At 41.6% G+C, this 16,689-nt stretch overlaps 1 protein-coding gene across 6 annotated transcripts in view; it reads left to right on the top strand.

Annotated features, from left to right (window-relative positions):
• WDR59 (WD repeat domain 59) overlaps positions 1 to 16,689 on the top strand; it is a 115,889-nt gene that overhangs the window by 83,926 nt on the left and 15,274 nt on the right. For 4 of the 6 annotated variants that reach the window (XM_050772679.1, XM_050772678.1, XM_050772683.1 and 1 more), the window contains 4 exons: positions 3,038 to 3,191; positions 7,391 to 7,447; positions 13,335 to 13,468; positions 14,564 to 14,645. In XM_050772679.1, coding sequence (XP_050628636.1) covers positions 3,038 to 3,191; positions 7,391 to 7,447; positions 13,335 to 13,468; positions 14,564 to 14,645 — 427 coding nt within the window. The remainder of the gene's footprint in view (positions 1 to 3,037; positions 3,192 to 7,390; positions 7,448 to 13,334; positions 13,469 to 14,563; positions 14,646 to 16,689) is intronic. The other 2 variants (XM_050772681.1, XM_050772680.1) reach the window with 1 other exon arrangement.

Genomic DNA, 16,689 nt, shown 5'->3' with positions numbered 1-16,689 from the left:
GCCCCATGGGAACTGGGGTTCAGTACTAGGGAATACCTACATTACACCCAGTTCCTTATTGGAGTAGAAAATGTCCTGTATTCTCGGCCGGGCGCGGTGGCTGAAGCCTGTAATCCCAGCACTTTGGGAGGCCGAGACGGGCGGATCATGAGGTCAGGAGATCGAGACCATCCTGGCTAACACAGTGAAACCCCGTCTCTACTAAAAATACAAAAACTTAGCCGGGCGAGGTGGCAGGCGCCTGTAGTCCCAGCTACTCGGGAGGCTGAGGCAGGAGAATGGCGTGAACCCGGGAGGCGGAGCTTGCAGTGAGCTGAGATCCGGCCACTGCACTCCAGCCTGGGTGACAGAGCGAGACTCCGTCTCAAAAAAAAAAAAAAAAAAAAAAAAAAAAGAAAATGTCCTGTATTCTCAAAGGGAAAGAAGGAATATCTGTATCCGGACTTCGGATTAGAGGGGAAAATGTTCCTATTAGAATGTTTTTCAACTGACAGTCCTTTACTTAGGTATAGTTTACAGTACACAAATCTGAAGTGTACGGCTCGGTGACCAACACTCACATTAAGATATAGAACATTGTCCTCACCCCCAAAGGTTCCCAGTCCCTTTTCCCAGCCCTTCAGCACCCAGAGGACACCACTGTCTTGACTTCTGTCCTCATAGTTTTGCCTGTTCTTGAACTTCATTGAAGTGGAATTGTGCGGCATGACCTGTTTTATGTCTGGCTTACTTTGCTCAACTTAATGTTACTGACGTTGATCCACATTGCCGCATGTGTCAGTAGGTCCATCGGATGAATATAACACAGTTTGTTTATTCATTGTCCTGTTGATAGATATTTGCATCCTTTCCAGTTTTTGGCCATTATGAGCAAACCTGGATACATATTTTCATAAAAAGACTTGTATATTAATTTCTGCACCTGAGGAGCAGAATTCCTCAGTCATTGAATAGATGTATGTTTAACTTGAGAAATTGCGCAAAAGTTTGTGCATAGTGATTGTGCCATTTACCCTGTCACCAGCAATGTTTCAGAGCACTGGTTGCTCTGTATCCACTCCAAAACTTGGTATTGCCAGTCTTTTCAACTTTAGCCATTGTGATGTGAGTGTCCTCGTATCTCACTGTCGTTTTAATTTGCATTTCCATGTTGATGATGAATGATGTCAAGCAGCTTCTGTGTGCATATTAACCATTTGGGTATCTTTTTTTGTGATGTGCTTAAGTACTTTGCCCATTTTGGGGGAACTGCATTTCTTATTTATTTCTGGTTGTTATCTATTTTGGTTACAAATTCTTTGCTAGATGTATGTATTGATTTTCTCCTAATCTGTGGCTTGTCTTTCTCCCTCTTTAATGTTTTTCAGTGAACAGATTTTCTTAATTTTGATGATGTCCAATTTATCACTTAATTTTATTTATTTTATTTTTTTATTATTATTATTTTTTTTGAGACAGAGTCTTGCTCTGTCACCCAGGCTGGAGTGCAGTGGCACGATCTCAGCTCACTGCAAGCTCTGCCTCCCAGGTTCACGCCATTCTCCTGCCTCAGCGTCCCAAGTAGCTGGGACTACAGGTGCCCACCACGACACCGGCCTAATTTTTTGTATTTTTTAGTTATAGACAGGTTTTCACCGTGTTAGCCAGGATGATCTCGATCTCCTGACCTCGTGATCCACCTGGCTCAGCCTCCCAAAGTGCTGGGATTACAGGCGTGAGCCACCATGCCTGGCCTATTTATTTTATTTTTTATTTTTTGAGACGGAGTTTCGCTCATGTTCCCCAGGCTGGAGTGCAATGGCGCAATCTCAGCTCACCACAACCTCTGCCTCCCGGGTTCAAGCGATTCTCCTGCCTCAGCCTCCCGAGTAGCTGGGATTACAGGCATGCACCACCACGCCTGGCTCATTTTGTATTTTTAGTAGGGACGGGGTTTCACCCTGTTGGCCAGGCTGGTCTCAAACTCCTAACCTCAGGTGATCTGCCCGCCTCAGCTTCCCAAAGTGCTGGGATTACAGGTTTGAGCTACCACACCGGGCCTTGTGTTTCTTTTTGAAAGCTTTATAGAAAAATAAATAAATAAAAATAAATGCTTTATAGATTTAAATTCCTTATTTAAGGTCTGTAATCCATTTCAAATTAATTTTTGCATGTATTGTGAGTTAAGGGATCAAAGTTTGTTTTATTTTGTAGAAAAACAGTTGTTCTAGCACCATTTATAAAAAGATTTCCTTTCTTCATTGAATTTGTATCGATGCCTTTGGTGAACATCAATAGATCATATATTTGTGGTCTTTCTGGACTCTCCTTTTTCCTTTGATCTGTTTATCCTTTATGCCAACACTACGTTTATAATGTACTTTTATATAGTTCAGTCTTCAAATCTGATACGTTAAGTTCTCCAATTATATTATTCTTGTTTAGTTCAGGTTGGGTATTCTAGGTCTTTTAATAAAATTATGAAATCAGCTTATTAGTTCCTACTACAAAGCCTGCTTGTATTTTGATTGGAATTGTGTTGACTCTGTAGAACAATTTAGAGAAAATTGATGTCTTAAGAATACGGACTCTTCCAATCCACTAGCGTGGTGTATTTCTCCATCATTGTATGTCTCGTTTAATTTCTCTCAGCAACATTTTGTATTGTCATGCACATTTTCAAAAATTAAATTTATTCCTAGGTATTTGATGTGTTTTAATGCTACTATAAATGAGCTTTAAAAATACTTATTTTCCAAATGTTTGTTTCTAATTGATAGAACTATAGTAGATGTTTGTAGGTTGACCTTGTATTCAAATTCACTTATTCTAGTAATTTGTAGATTCCTTTGAATTTTTCATGTCTGTAATCATAGAAGCATTCTATGCTTCTGCAGATAAAGCATTTTTCAGTGTTAAAAGTTTTATTGACTTCTTTTTCTGGAGTTTCCATCTTCTCATTTTGTCTTCTCCTCTTGGTATCAAGTGCTAAGAATAGCACCATTGGAAATATGACAGGACTGCAGCCAGTGTGGATAATTATCATTTTCAACTACAGATCTCTCTCAGCCTTGTCTGCTTATCACACTGGCTTGATCGCGCCTATGAAGATCCGCACAGAGGCCCCGGGGAACCTTCGTTTATACAGTGGGAGCCCCACTCGCAGTGAGAAAGAGCAGGTCTCCATCAGCTCCTTCTACTACAAGGAGCGGGTAAGTGCCAGAGCCGCGGCCTTTGATTCTTACCCCTTCTCCTGGATTCTTGTTCCTCAGCTCCTGCCTGGTGCAGCAGCTAGATTAGTAATCCCCCTGTAACCATTCACTTTCATAATCAGTTTGTTCAAGAAAGCCATTGCTTTGTTCCTTTCGGTTGGTTTTACCTGCTCTAAATTGTGTGTGTATGGGTTGGGGGGTAGTTCTTATGGTCCATAATCTTTACTCCCCATTTAACGCTGTCCTTGTAATCTCCATTCACTGAGCTGATTCCCATTATTTCAGGGTAGAATACCTTAGCTTCAGGTCTTCCATGGTATTGTGATGTTTGTCAACAAATTAAGGGGATGCCTCTGAAGTCTTGGGATCTTAATATATTTGGAACTTCATAGTTGTGAGAAGTCTTAAAGTTAATGTCTAAAAGGTTTTTTTTTTTTTTTTTTTTTTTTTACTAAGTCCACATGGAAATACATATCTGAGTGGACCAGATGACACAAAAATCACCTGAGCTTGTCCTTATGTGCCTAGTTTCTTAAAGAACTCATTGTCCCTGAGTAGTTATCATTAAGCTGTCAGAAACCTGTGGTGCCAACAATGTGGAGAATGTTGGCAGAGCATAGGAATGATCCTAAGAAAGCTTTCTGTGTTGGCAGATTGCAGGTCTGGGTTAAACAGACTTTTAGCTGACATGATGTTTTCAACAGAGTTACCACTGAGCACTGCACAAACTCAGGCCTTAGGAATTCTTTGTTGTTATCTCTTGCTGAATGGGAAATAATGGATTGTAATTAATATTTGTTTTTTAAAAAATTGAATTATTTTAGACAAAACACCCATTTCTAGGGAGTATTAGAAGTGCCTTCAGTTCGATTGCAGTAGAATGTCCAACCTTCTTGGTTTACACTGAGAGTTGGCCATCTCTGACTTTATTTTAGGGTTGTATGTGACTAAAATGAGTGGCAGCAAGTAATGTTTGAGACCAGACCAGCCTTGAACAAAACCATTTAGTTGAATAGGGAAAATGGTTTTTTTTTTTTTTTCTTCTGGACACTTTCCTATAGTCCCCTTCCTCACATCTCTGATGGAATTCTGCCCACTTGCTTAGTACAGACCTCCTTGGAACACCCACTCATCTATATCATCTCCAGGTCTTTTCCATTCAAAATTGTTAGTTCTTTTTTCCCACATGTTTGCAGGTAATTGGAGAGATGATTTGATAAACAGGTTGGAACTAAGACATTTCGTTGAGATGAAAGCCAGGCTTATGGTTGGGTACATGTGGGAGTTCTCTTTAGTATCAGGGGCAGGTCAAGGAGATCTTTCAGTCCAAGAGGCACTTCTGAATTCCTCTTTGATTCGTGTCGTGTGCCACCCATGCTTGGGTTCAGATTGGGCAGAATAGACTGACTAGTAATTTTGACTTTGTGGGGGTGTGTAAAGCCCACAAAAGCCCACAGAAATCAAAATAACTCCAGTTCCAAGATGGGGCCTCTTTTAAGCCTGTGTTCATGTTTTTGATGGTATGGACTTTTTGACTACAAACACCATAATTACAAAGAGGAACCAAGAGCAGGTGGGTAATTCTCTCATCAGATAGCATATGCAGGGTAGTGGAGGAAGAGTTGTGAAATTTCAGTTCGGGGTGGTTCCCAGTGTTCTGTTCGGCACAGAAAGTGGGCTGTTCGAGCCCCCTAATAGACATAGTAAGTGGCCTTTTATGTATTATTTCAAATAGTGACCAAATAAAATAGGGTGATGCTTTGATTATAATTTCATATGAAACTCTTGTATTGATATATACCAAATACAGAAAAGTTCACAAATCAAAGGCGTGTACAGTTCAGTGAATTAATAATCTCACAGGTCAAGAAATAGAACATTTTAAGAACCTCAGAAACCTTGGATTATTAGCTTAAGTCATACGAAATTGCTGATATTTGACCATTTTTGACCTAAACAAAGATTCTTGTGGTTCATCTTAATAGGTTAACAAGATAAAAATAAGTCAGTCATTTTGTGATGTATTTGACATAAATTTCTCTCTCCTTGAAGTTTGTTCACATTCATCCCATTTATGTAGGGGCCAAGGAGGGAATTACATAAGTGTAATATGGCCATGATATCTTATGTGGGCTACCTTACCTCCCTTACAAAGGTTGATACCCTTGAGGAGCATTTTCTAATCCTCAGCTGTCTAGTTTCACATGTCAAATGATGTCGCTTTTGTTGCTTTTGTTTTGGAAATGATTCCAGTCTACTAAATTTCTGTTTGTGTTTTTGGGTTTTGGAATTTTTTTTTTTTTTTTTTTTAAAGAGATGAGACTTCACTCTGTTGCTCATTGCCCAGGCTGGAGTGCAGTGGTGTGAACATGGCTCACTGCAACCTCAGACTCCGGTACTCAAGTGATCCTCCCACCTCAGCCTCCTGAGTAGCTAGAACTACAGGAGTACACCTCATCACCCAGTTAATTAAAAACAAATATTTGTGTAGAGCTGAGGTCCCACTGTGTTGCCCAGGCTGGATTTCTCTGTGTTTAGGTCTTCATTTTTAGCCCAAATTTTTCTCCTACATATTTTTATTCCCTTTTAGATCTCTGCCCCTGAGAGCTTTAAATGAGTAAGAAAAACAGAACAGAATGTAACTGCCTTAAGGCATAGCAGTGAGGGAAGTGTAGTGGTTTTTTGGTTTTGGGTTTTTTTTGGTCTGTGTTTTGTAGAGACGAGGACTTGCTATGTTGCCCAGGCTGGTCTCAAACTCCTGGGTTCTAGCAGTCTTCCTACCTCAGCCTCCCAAAGTGCTGGGATTATAGACATGAGTCATCTCACCCAGCCAGTATAGTGTTTGAGACAGCATTTCGTTCTTGTTGCCCAGGCTGGGGTACAAAGGCGCAGTCTTGGCTCACCGCAACCTCTACCTCCTGGGCTCAAGCAATTCTCCTGGCTCAGTCTCCCGAGTAGCTGGGATCACAGGTGCCCACCACCACACCTGGCTAATTTTTTGTATTTTTAGTAGAGACATGGTTTCACCATGTTGGCCAGTCTGGTCTCGAACTCATGACCTCCGGTGATCCACCTGCCTTGGCCTCCCAAAGTGTTGGGATTACAGGTGTGAGCCACCGCGCCTGGCCCAGTAGAGTGTAATAACAAAACATCTTTATAGAGCCATCTAGAGATTATTGTTTGTTTCTCCTGTGGTTTTGTGTGTTTTTAACCTGCCCTACTTAGGTTATGTTGTTTTATTCACCCAAATATTCTCTAGATGGAATGCTAAGGTTTGCTCCTAAAAATTTTAAAACGTGTGATGCCTCAAAAGCCATCAAATTGCTAACATTAATTTGACAAGTGAACTCTTAATAGCTGATGAAGTGTTGTTCATTCCTAGGGTAAATCAGAAGGCCCAGAACTTAGGATAAGCGTTAGGTATTGCCTTGCATACATTTAAACATTGTTGCAACCTCCCACTCTTGCTTTAGTTTATGTTACTAAAATAGCTCTGATGTAAATAACTGGAGAGATCTTTAAGTTAATAGAATAATTTCTGATCTCCATAAACAGATACTCATCTTGTTAGCAAGGGTGCTTTCAAGAAGGTCCCTCCTCAGTGTTAGCCTCTTCCTTCCCCTCGTTTCTTCACGGTTCCCATTTCTCCATGGTGTCACTCTGAAGACAGTCCTGCAGGCCCAATGTCAAGACACTGAATTCCCTCATCGCCCCCCAACCACATACCAGAAAAAATTTGGTATTGAGTCTATTCAAGAATGTCTTCCTTTTAGGAATGAGTATGTGCTCTCAATATATGTTCTCCTTCTTACCTCCTGCAGGGGAAAACGGGCTTCTGCCTATTTCTCCACTTGCACAATGATCTTAGTGTGTGTTAGTGTTCCTCAAACCTATTTGTAGTTCCTTTGTCAGAACTGTGTTGATGTCAGCCTCCGTATACCTTGAAATGTGACTAAAAGAACAATGAAATTGAAGCTGTATTTGGAGTGTGATGGGGTGGGAGGGAGGTGAGGGAAGCCGAATACCGCTGTGCTTAGGATCAGATCTTTTAGTCGTTCCAATCCCAACTTTACAGTGTATTATGGTACATTTGAATCCATCGGATGTGTGAGAAGCTTTCATTTTATTCTATATTTTTCCATTTTAATTTTCTTGGTGTTTTTCTTCCCTCCTCCTGGTTGTAACGTTTTCATGCACAGATGTCTCCTCGCTCTGCCCGGCGGCGTTGGTCCATACAAGCAATTAACGACTTCCCGGTACTGTGCGCTGTGCAAATGCTCTCCTTAACTGATCCTGTCTCTACCCAAGGCCCAAGAATAAAATGCCACCTGCCTGGCTTTGAGGAACCTGAAATGACAGACTAGCTGTTTTCAGGACCAGCAACAGCCAATGTTTTGCTTGGGGGAGTTCAGGCACCAAGGACTGTCTCCTTGTCCAATCACAGAGTTTCAAATGGCTAATATTGTCAGGGATCCTGAATGGACTCTTTTTGCAAAGGAAACTAAATACTGGGTTTCTTGGAAAGAACCCTGATTGTAAGCCGTTAGCTCACCCAATTTCACTTGGAGCATTTGTGTAATTTTTTGGAGCTTTCAAAAGCCTACCTTTGGCATGGGGGGAGCAGAGGAAGATATAAGAGGCTTCCACTATTTTGTCTCTGCTTTTACAATCACAGAGGGAGGTGCCCACCTGCTTCATTGGCATAACACAGAAGCTAGTTTTTATCCTTTGGGAAGTTTCTGGAACAAATTTTTTCCTTACCATCAATATTTTGCGTAGACAGTAAAACCTCCGCTGTGGACATCCTCTCTTCCTTTTCTTTCTTTCTTACTCACTCCTATTGGCCATTTCCCCTCTTCTGTCTTCCTCTCCCATCCCTTCATGTTTCAGTAGTGCCAAGGTGACCTCACGCTGTGCAAGGCAGCCTTGAGGCTTTGTATAAATTTCATTTGGTATAAAGAATACTGAGGGGAATCATCCTATAGTCTTGTCAGAGAAAACCAGTTGGAATCAGAAGCCCCGATTAGCAAGTACCACTGCTGCCAACAGCTTGTAGGTGGAGCCACCAATGGGGCCACCTTCCAAAAGCCTGTCCCAGCCAACCCGACTGCTGAATTTCCACTGATTGTCCAAAAGTCCCTGCTCCCGCTGCTGTTTCAACAGGGATTCATTTAGACTCCCTGCCCGCTCTGCGGATTATACATTGCTAATGGGGTTTCTGTGAAGCAGTTGGTGGCTTATTCTTGGGCTGTTTTTACATTCAACCCATTTATTGGCATTAATGTTGCCTCTGATTGTAGCAGTAACACTGGTGGTACAGTCGCAAGCTGGCTATTGGTTGTCATTCAGTGCTATTTGCACCAGTGCCTCCCTCCTGCCCCCCAACCTCCACCCCACTCCGTTCTTCCTTGTCCTCTTTGCCATAACTCCATGAACACCTTTTTGGTTTGTTCAGAGGGGCAGCCTGGTGCTCATCATGTAATAATTTGTCTGTCTTGCTTTGTCTCTCTTCCCTCAATTTCTTCTCCTGAAATCTGTGGGGACAGGACATTTTCTATTGATGGAGCATTGAAAGGATCAAATCCTTTGCCTCCCAGAGGTACTAACTTTACTGCATAGAGAAGTGTCCATATTTAAGCCCGTCAGAGTGGGACTGGAGCAATGCAGGAAGTTCAGGGGCTTTTAGACCATGGCACCCTTCCCGAGTGCAGAAAGATTAACCACACCCTAGCCTCATGTGTCAGTATGCTCTGGAACCAGAGGATCCTAAAAGAAATCCGTATGTTATTACCTGGCAGACAAGAGAGATTCCGAACATTGCCAGCAAGATATTGAGGTGAAAATTTCTTAGGAGAGATGTGGATGGAACATGAATGGTTCTTATTGCCAGAGCACTGGGGAAAAAACCCTGAAAAGGTGTCCATCTACTCATTAGCTAACAGCAAGGGCCTAAGACCCCAACTGGTATCTGATCTCATTTGAGATTTAGCCTCTCCATTTAGACAGCCTTGTTGGAATCCCTAGAGTAATTGGCCAGTAGGCAGGATTACCAAGAGACCCCTGAAGCCTAAAGGGGAGATATTTATGTTTAAAAACCACTAACCAACACATTATGAAAAACTGACAGTGACAATATTTTTAGTCCCTTAAAGATTTTTGACAATGTTTTGCAGTTATTTCTTGCTGGATTAAAAAAATTTACAGCACTGTTCTGTAATTGCTTTTACAGTTTGGTTCCAGGTAGTGACTCTAATTAGGGTGATCCTTTGTTGGGGAACCTCCTTTATGGCAGGCTTAAAGGCAGATGAGTGAGGTTTCATAAAGCACCTCCTATCCATCCAGTACAGATCAAACAGAAATATCTAGAAGCCTGGTGTCTCAAGAAGTCCCAGGAATTACAGACTGTGATTTTCATAATTCATTGAAGAATCATTGCAAAAAGTTGCAAAGACCACTGTCTGTATTTGCATCAAGTATGGACGGGTCACATAGGTTTGTTTCTACTCATCTTTGTAACCCAAAGCTGCAAATGGGGGAAGAGTCCCTAAGACATCTCTTTGGACTCAGTTTTCTTCTCTCTCAATGTGCCTAATCCTGAATGTGCCTAAACCCCAAAGCCTAAACAGTGTGAGGTGCCTGGCCTGAAATGCAGCATCTTGGTCTGAATCTGGCCTGCCCTGCTATGAAACCATGTAGCTGCAGGAGCTGAAGATCTTCACTAGACACTCGGGCTGAGCAGAACAGAGGCACGATGCTGGCAGAAAGTGACTGAAGAAGTGAGTCATCATAGAAGGGTGGAGCTGGACAGGCATCGCTGGAATCCAGTGCTAATCTCCTTCCTGCAGAAATGGATCCATTAAAAAATGGACCAAGCAATTTCCATATTAACAGGGGGCTTAGAATTTATTATTTATTATTTTTTAATATAAAATTGTATACTGAAAATCAAGTTAACAAGAATGAGCTTAGCAGCCTGACAGGCCTGTATTCACATCTCAGCACTGATGGCTATGACCTAGAGTAAGCCTCATGTCCTCATTTGTAAAATGCAGGTAGTATCCCTCGTCACAGAGCTGTCATAGTGAGGCTTATACTAGCACAGAGTGAGCAATCCAGGAGCAGGAGCTGATACTGTAAGTCCTCAGTCAAACATTTGTACACTTGGACTTGTGTCATTTGTCAATTTCAAATGAGCTAGTCTGTTTTGCAAATGAGCTGCTTTGGGCATATGAATCTTAATGTAATTAATAATATGCTTTCATTAGGTTTGTTTCAAAGGTCAGGAAATTGCGACTTTTTTTTTTTTTTTGCTCTGTCGCCCAGGCTGGAGTGCAGTGACGCGATTTCAGCTCATTGCAACTTCTGCCTCCCAGTTCAAGTAATTCTCCTGCCTCAGCTTCCCGAATAGCTGGGACCACAGGCCCATGCCACCATGCCTTGCTAATTTTTATATATTTTGTATGGACGGGGTTTCACCATGTGGGCCAGGGCCAGGCTGGTCTTGAACTCCTGACCTCAAGTGATCTGCCTGCCTTGGGCTCCCAAAGTGTTGGATTACAGGTGTGAGCCACCGTGCTCGGCCCATGGTTATTTTCCGTGTGTTCTGTAAGCTGGTAGACCTCATCCTTCATTGAGGCCTTCAATTCAGCTGTGTAGTTAAACTGAGCAATAGTGAATTGCTTAATTGTTTAAGCGCTTCTCCTTCTTTTTTTGGAATAAAGAGCCAGAGTGACTGCCTGGATCAGTGTTTTAGAAGCCTTCCACCCTACCCGGAAGATCAAATTAGACGGATCAGATTCCATTCTAGGTGGAATCTTTCTGGCATAGATTTTTTTTTTTTAATCCAGTACCCTGAGTCTCACTTGAGATGACCAATTATGTGGGGCCTGTGGGTGTGTTGTTTCCTGGGCTTTTTTAAGTCCTGGAAACCTGAATGAAAATCACAGTGAATGAGCTTGTGTACCTTGTCCCTTCCCTATTATCCTAAAGCCCCTGTGCTATTCACTGTCACTGCAAGGTAGACACAGGTTAAATGACCCTCCCTAAAACAGGCCCTACCATAGTATTTAGTGCACATGTGACTACGTCTGTCTTAGGTCAGTAACACTGCCTGGCTCCAGCCCATTCTGACAGGTTCTTTGCTCTTTAACATAACCTCCCCTTACTTACACCCATGTCAAGATGATTGTGTCTAAAAGGGTAACACTTTTGTGAGTATGCACATAATGTTTTAGAAAACCAGGGCAAGTAGGAATGGAAGGGCTACCCCATAATAATTGATAAAGCTTCCCCTTGTATTGCAGAATGATGACTTGGGTATGGATAAATGGTAAATAGTCACTGATCTGGTTCTTAAGATCAAATGGGGCCAGGCGCGATGGCTCACTCCTGTAATCCTAGCATTTTGGGCGGCCAAGGTGGGTGGATCACTTGAGGTCAGGAGTTCAAGACCAGCCTGGCCAATATGGTGAAACCCTATTTCTACTAAAAATACAAAAATTAGCCGCCATGGTGGCGCATGTCTGTAATCCCAGCTACTTGCGAGGCTGAGGCAGGAGAATCACTTGAACCCAGGAGGCGGAGGTTGCAGTGAGCCAAGATCACACCACTGCACTCCAGCCTCAGCAACAGAGCGAGACTCTGTCTCAAAAGGAAAAAAAAAAAGATCAAACGGGTTAAAGTTCCAGATTGATAGTGTAACATGCATACATGCATTTACAAATGACAATAAACAATTGACAGATACTTTAGCTAAACTTCTTCATTTACCTGCCCTGAACTAACTCCACATGTCCTGAATTTAGTAGGTTCTAAGACACATGATAACCCTATAGGAAGTTACATGCATTGGACAACTTTGGGGATTAAATGGGATATCAGTGGTCAGAAACCCCTGACTTTAGACCAAGGCTAATTTATGGAAGAATGATTGTATAAAAATCACTTACAGAAAATGAATTTATTTGTGAGTAATCTAAATAATGATCCAATTTAAATTCCCGAGAGCTTATATACATTCATAATAATTACAGGTTTCTAGAGTACACTTTTCTGTTTAATTTGCACCCCTACCTCTTCATTGTACGCTCATTAACCTGTGAGACTGGAACAACAGAGGTCATGATTGGCCATAAGTTGTCAGTGAGCGAACAAAGAGTGACATGCCTTAGGCTAAATTCACAACAAATGAAAACTTGCGCAGGGTCCTACTGAGCCAGTACACGTAGTAATAAGACCTGGAAATCTTGGTTTTTCTCATTCCAAATTGGAGGCCCTTTTTACTAGCTCCTTTTGCCTTTTTTTGCTAATAAATATGTCATTCCTTCCTTAGTTGAATCACTTTGGTGTCCCCCTTTTTAACTTCTGGTAATAAAATAGAATCCTGCTCCTTGGCTTGTCATTTTAAAGATTCCAGATGGGGCTGTGCTCTGATAATTTGAGTTTTCCAGGACATCTCTCATTTCATACATACAGACTCCTCACATATGTAGCCACCCATAGGTAAGCCTGGGGAAATGGGAAACTTGCCCACGATATTTCAAGTCCATTACCCAAGCCCCTCAAATCAGGTATTTTTGACATTGAGAAAGATCACTTTTGGAAATAATTCAAGTCTTCCAGAAAAACGGGGTAATTCTCCTCAAGCTGCAAAATTTCTCTGTCTTCCTACTACAGATTGAGGTTTGCAGAGCCCACACACTGCTATGTCTGAAATAAATTTTCAACAAACGTTGTTCAAACTGCCTAAGGAAAGAAACTTTGATTAGTTTCAGGCAGGAATTTTGAACCTAGGACTGATTTCAATCTAAAAATTGTTCTCCCACATTTTTGTGGCCTTTACTAACTTATTTACTTGCTATTTTCAAATTCATTAATTAATGTATTAATCCTGGCTTCCTGATACATGTTTCTGAGCACCTGCAGAATGTATCTAGCCCGGCAGTAGGTGCTTTTTTCCTGTTAGGATTATTGGATCAAGAGCTCATCCTTTTATTTCCTACAGATGCTGATTCCTATAATTGTAGGCATGATGTAATTTTTAAAAAGTGCAAATTACCAATGACCCCAACATGATGAGCTCTGCAATTGTTGGTTTCCACTTGTCAAAGTCCCCATTAGTTACATCCTTTCATCTACCCCTAGAAATCAAGGCGATGGAAAAGTAAGCGTGAGGGATCGGACTCTGGCAATCGACAGATCAAGGCTGCTGGGAAAGTCATCATCCAGGATGTTGCGTGCCTCCTGCCTGTTCACAAATCGCTGGGAGAACTGTACATGTAAGTACAAAATTTCAAGTCTGCTGTACTCGTCACTTAGCTAGGATTAGCAAACCTTTTTTTTTTTTTTTTTTGAGTGTGGGAATCCTTTCTTCAAAAGCAATTTCAGGAGAAGCCCAGTGTGTTAGCTTTCTGTTGCTGTGTACAAATTCTCACAAACTTAGCTTCCAACAACATTCATTTCTCATCTTCCAGTTTTTGTGGGTCATGAGTCTGAGCACAGCTTTTCTGTGTCCTTGCTCAGGGTCTCAGCAGGCTGAAATGGCATTGGCCAGGCAGTGGTCTCATCCGATGCACAGACTCCTTTTCCAAGCTTGTTCAGGTTGTCAGCAGAATTCAGACCCTTGCAGGTGTAGAACTTGTCTATAAATCTCGTCTTGAGACCAGCAGGAATGGCTCACATATGCTTCACCTTCCCTCTAAGGCCTCACCTGACGAGGTCAGCCCCACCCAGGATAGTCTCTCTGTAGGTGACTTCAAAGTCAATTGCTTAATAACATAATCACAGAAGTGATATCCCATCAACCTGGTGTCACCCACGTTCAAAGGGGTGGAGTATTGTACAAGGCATGCTGCTTTACAAAGCAGAAGAGCTATTATACAAAGCACAGCTACTTTTGTTTGGACGGAAGTGAGAGGTGAGTAATTGGCACGCAGAGGCCACCTGCAGTTCCCCTGCCTCTTCCTAAACTCGAACTCATAACAGAAAGTGTTTCCTTTGTAGTCTGTACATAGCACACTACTCTTTCTGTTAGGAACCATAGTCAGTGTCGCATGTATTTCAATGCATTTTTATTCAACCCTCAAGGCTTGGGAACTCCATAGAAAAGCTGGTTGGTAAATTGGTATTTGAGTATGGCCTCCCCTCCTGACTTTAAAGAGGTGAGCAATTTCATCTTCCCCAGGCTGGAACCCACAGATGTATTAGCATCAGCTCTAGTTAAGCTTTTCCTCTGAGTCAGATAGGAAGGAGGCCCAAGGCAAACACAGAGTAAAACATTTTGAGTAGCAAACAAAGAGGCAGTTTCTCATCTGTTTGTTGATGTGGGAAGTTACACTAGAATGAAATTTTTAATTCTTTAAAAAACATTTCAGATTGAATGTGAATGATATTCAGGAAACGTGTCAGAAGAATGCCGCTTCTGCCTTGCTTGTTGGAAGAAAGGATCTTGTCCAGGTATTGTCCATCCCTTTTGGTGGAGATTTGGATTTTTCTTCAGGAGCAAATTGTTTTTACTTCGTCACTGGCGTTTAATGACATTTTCACAGTGTGTGTCTTGATTTGGAATTCCTTTTCCGTTTTCTTTGCCAGCCTGCAGGGTTAGAGTGCCTTTCCAAATCTGGAAATTTTTCTTCCTGGTGCTTAGTTGGGAAGATCCTAAAGCATTGATTAATTTTTTTTTTATTATACATCTCTTTTCTGTTCCAGTATCACGGTGATTGCTGTGTAGCTAAACTTGCGTGTCCATTTCTTTGCCATTTGCACCCTCAATTCTTTTTTTTTTCTAAAATGCTTCATTTTATGAAATATTTACCAAAGTGTTCCTTTAGATAGAGATGTTCAGTTTTAAAATATGATTTAACATGACAAATATTTAAATTTTCTTCATCTTTGCAGCAACATATCAGTGTATTATAACAAACTATCTCTGTATTTTTTTAAACAGCTTAACTGAGATATAGCCCATCTACCATGCAATTTACTCATTTAAAATACACCATTCAGTGGTTTGTTTTTGTTTTTGTTTTTTTGTGATGGAGTCTCACTCTGTCACCCAGGCTAGAGTGCAGTGGCATGATCTCGGCTCACTGCAACCTCTGCCTCCCGGGTTCAAGTGATTCTCCTGCCTCAGCCTCCCGAGTAGCTGGGGTTATAGATGTATGCCACCAAGACCAGCTAATTTTTGTATTTTTTAGTAGAGATTGGGTTTCATCATGTTGGCCAGGCTAGTCTTGAACTCCTGGCTACAAGCGATCCTTCTGCCTTGGCCTCCCAAAGTGTTGGGATTACAGGCATGAGCCACCACACCTAGCCTTTATGTTCTTTATGCTTGTGTTGAAGATATGTTTACTATTTTGCAAAGAGTTGCAGAAGTAAATGCAAGAGTCACTGTTTCTGTTAAGGACATTTAGGAAATGTATATTATCAGTGAGGAAATAACATGCCTAAATTTTTAGCCAGGGTAGTAAACATCTTATCTTATCCCAGAAAGTCATCAACTTCCTTTAGTACTGATTCACTAGGTCATTGATTATAGAGATGAATGTGAACTTCAGGTTTCTCCTTTTCGATAATACCTTCTATATATTTTTCAACTATGTTAGTGCTACATGATTTAATTGATTTTGCATGCCTAATGCTTCTCTACCTGTTTCTCAGTGTCTTTGTTTGCCTATTCTTTCTCCTTAAGATTGCAAACTCCTTGATTCAAAGTCCATATCTTCTTTCTTTTGAGTATCTCAGAGTCTAGTATAATGTTTTCCAGTTAATGGGTATACAGTGATGTGCTGCTACTAAGAAAGGTTTTCCAGACAATAGTATTTGATTTTTTTTTTTTTCCGAGACGGAGTCTCACTCTGTTGCCCAGGCTGGAGTGCAGTGGCACAATCTTGGCTCACTGCAACCTCTGCCTCCTGGGTTCAAGCGATTCTTCTGCCTTAGCCTCACAAGTAACTGGGACTACAGGCGTGTGCCGCCACGCCCAGCTAATTTTGTATTTTTAGTAGAGACGGGGTTTCACCATATTGGCCAGGCTGGTCTCGAACTCCTGACCTCGTGATTTGCCCTCCTTGTCCTCCCAAAGTGCTGGGATTACAAGCGTGAGCCACGGGGTCCGCTGTATTTGATTTTTAAAGGTATTGTGGGGGTGGGGGCTTTGCTTATGACATGATGGGTTTAGCCTATGCCTTGGACTTAAATAGACACTTAGTGGCTATTGGTTTCTGCTCGATGGCTCCAGGCCCCATGGGATTTCAAGTCGGGAGGTATTCCTCAGATTTGATGTCAACAAAAAGAAAGCCAAATCCATTTTGTCTTGGCCTATTTTTATTATTCTTACATTTTAGCTTCAGAGAGGATACTGAAACTTTTATAATGAAGGCAACAAAGTCTTTCATTATTCAGGTAAAGAAGGACAGATCTTAAATGTGTTACAGACTGTCTTTTTTTTCCTCCCTGCCAACCCCACTTACTGATGAAGCAGCATTTTAAAAAGTCATGT

This window comes from Macaca thibetana, chromosome 20, assembly GCF_024542745.1.
Source record: "Macaca thibetana thibetana isolate TM-01 chromosome 20, ASM2454274v1, whole genome shotgun sequence".
Lineage (NCBI taxonomy): Eukaryota > Metazoa > Chordata > Mammalia > Primates > Cercopithecidae > Macaca > Macaca thibetana.
Note: the sequence above shows the minus strand (reverse complement) of the source record. Positions and strands in the feature narration are given on the sequence as shown.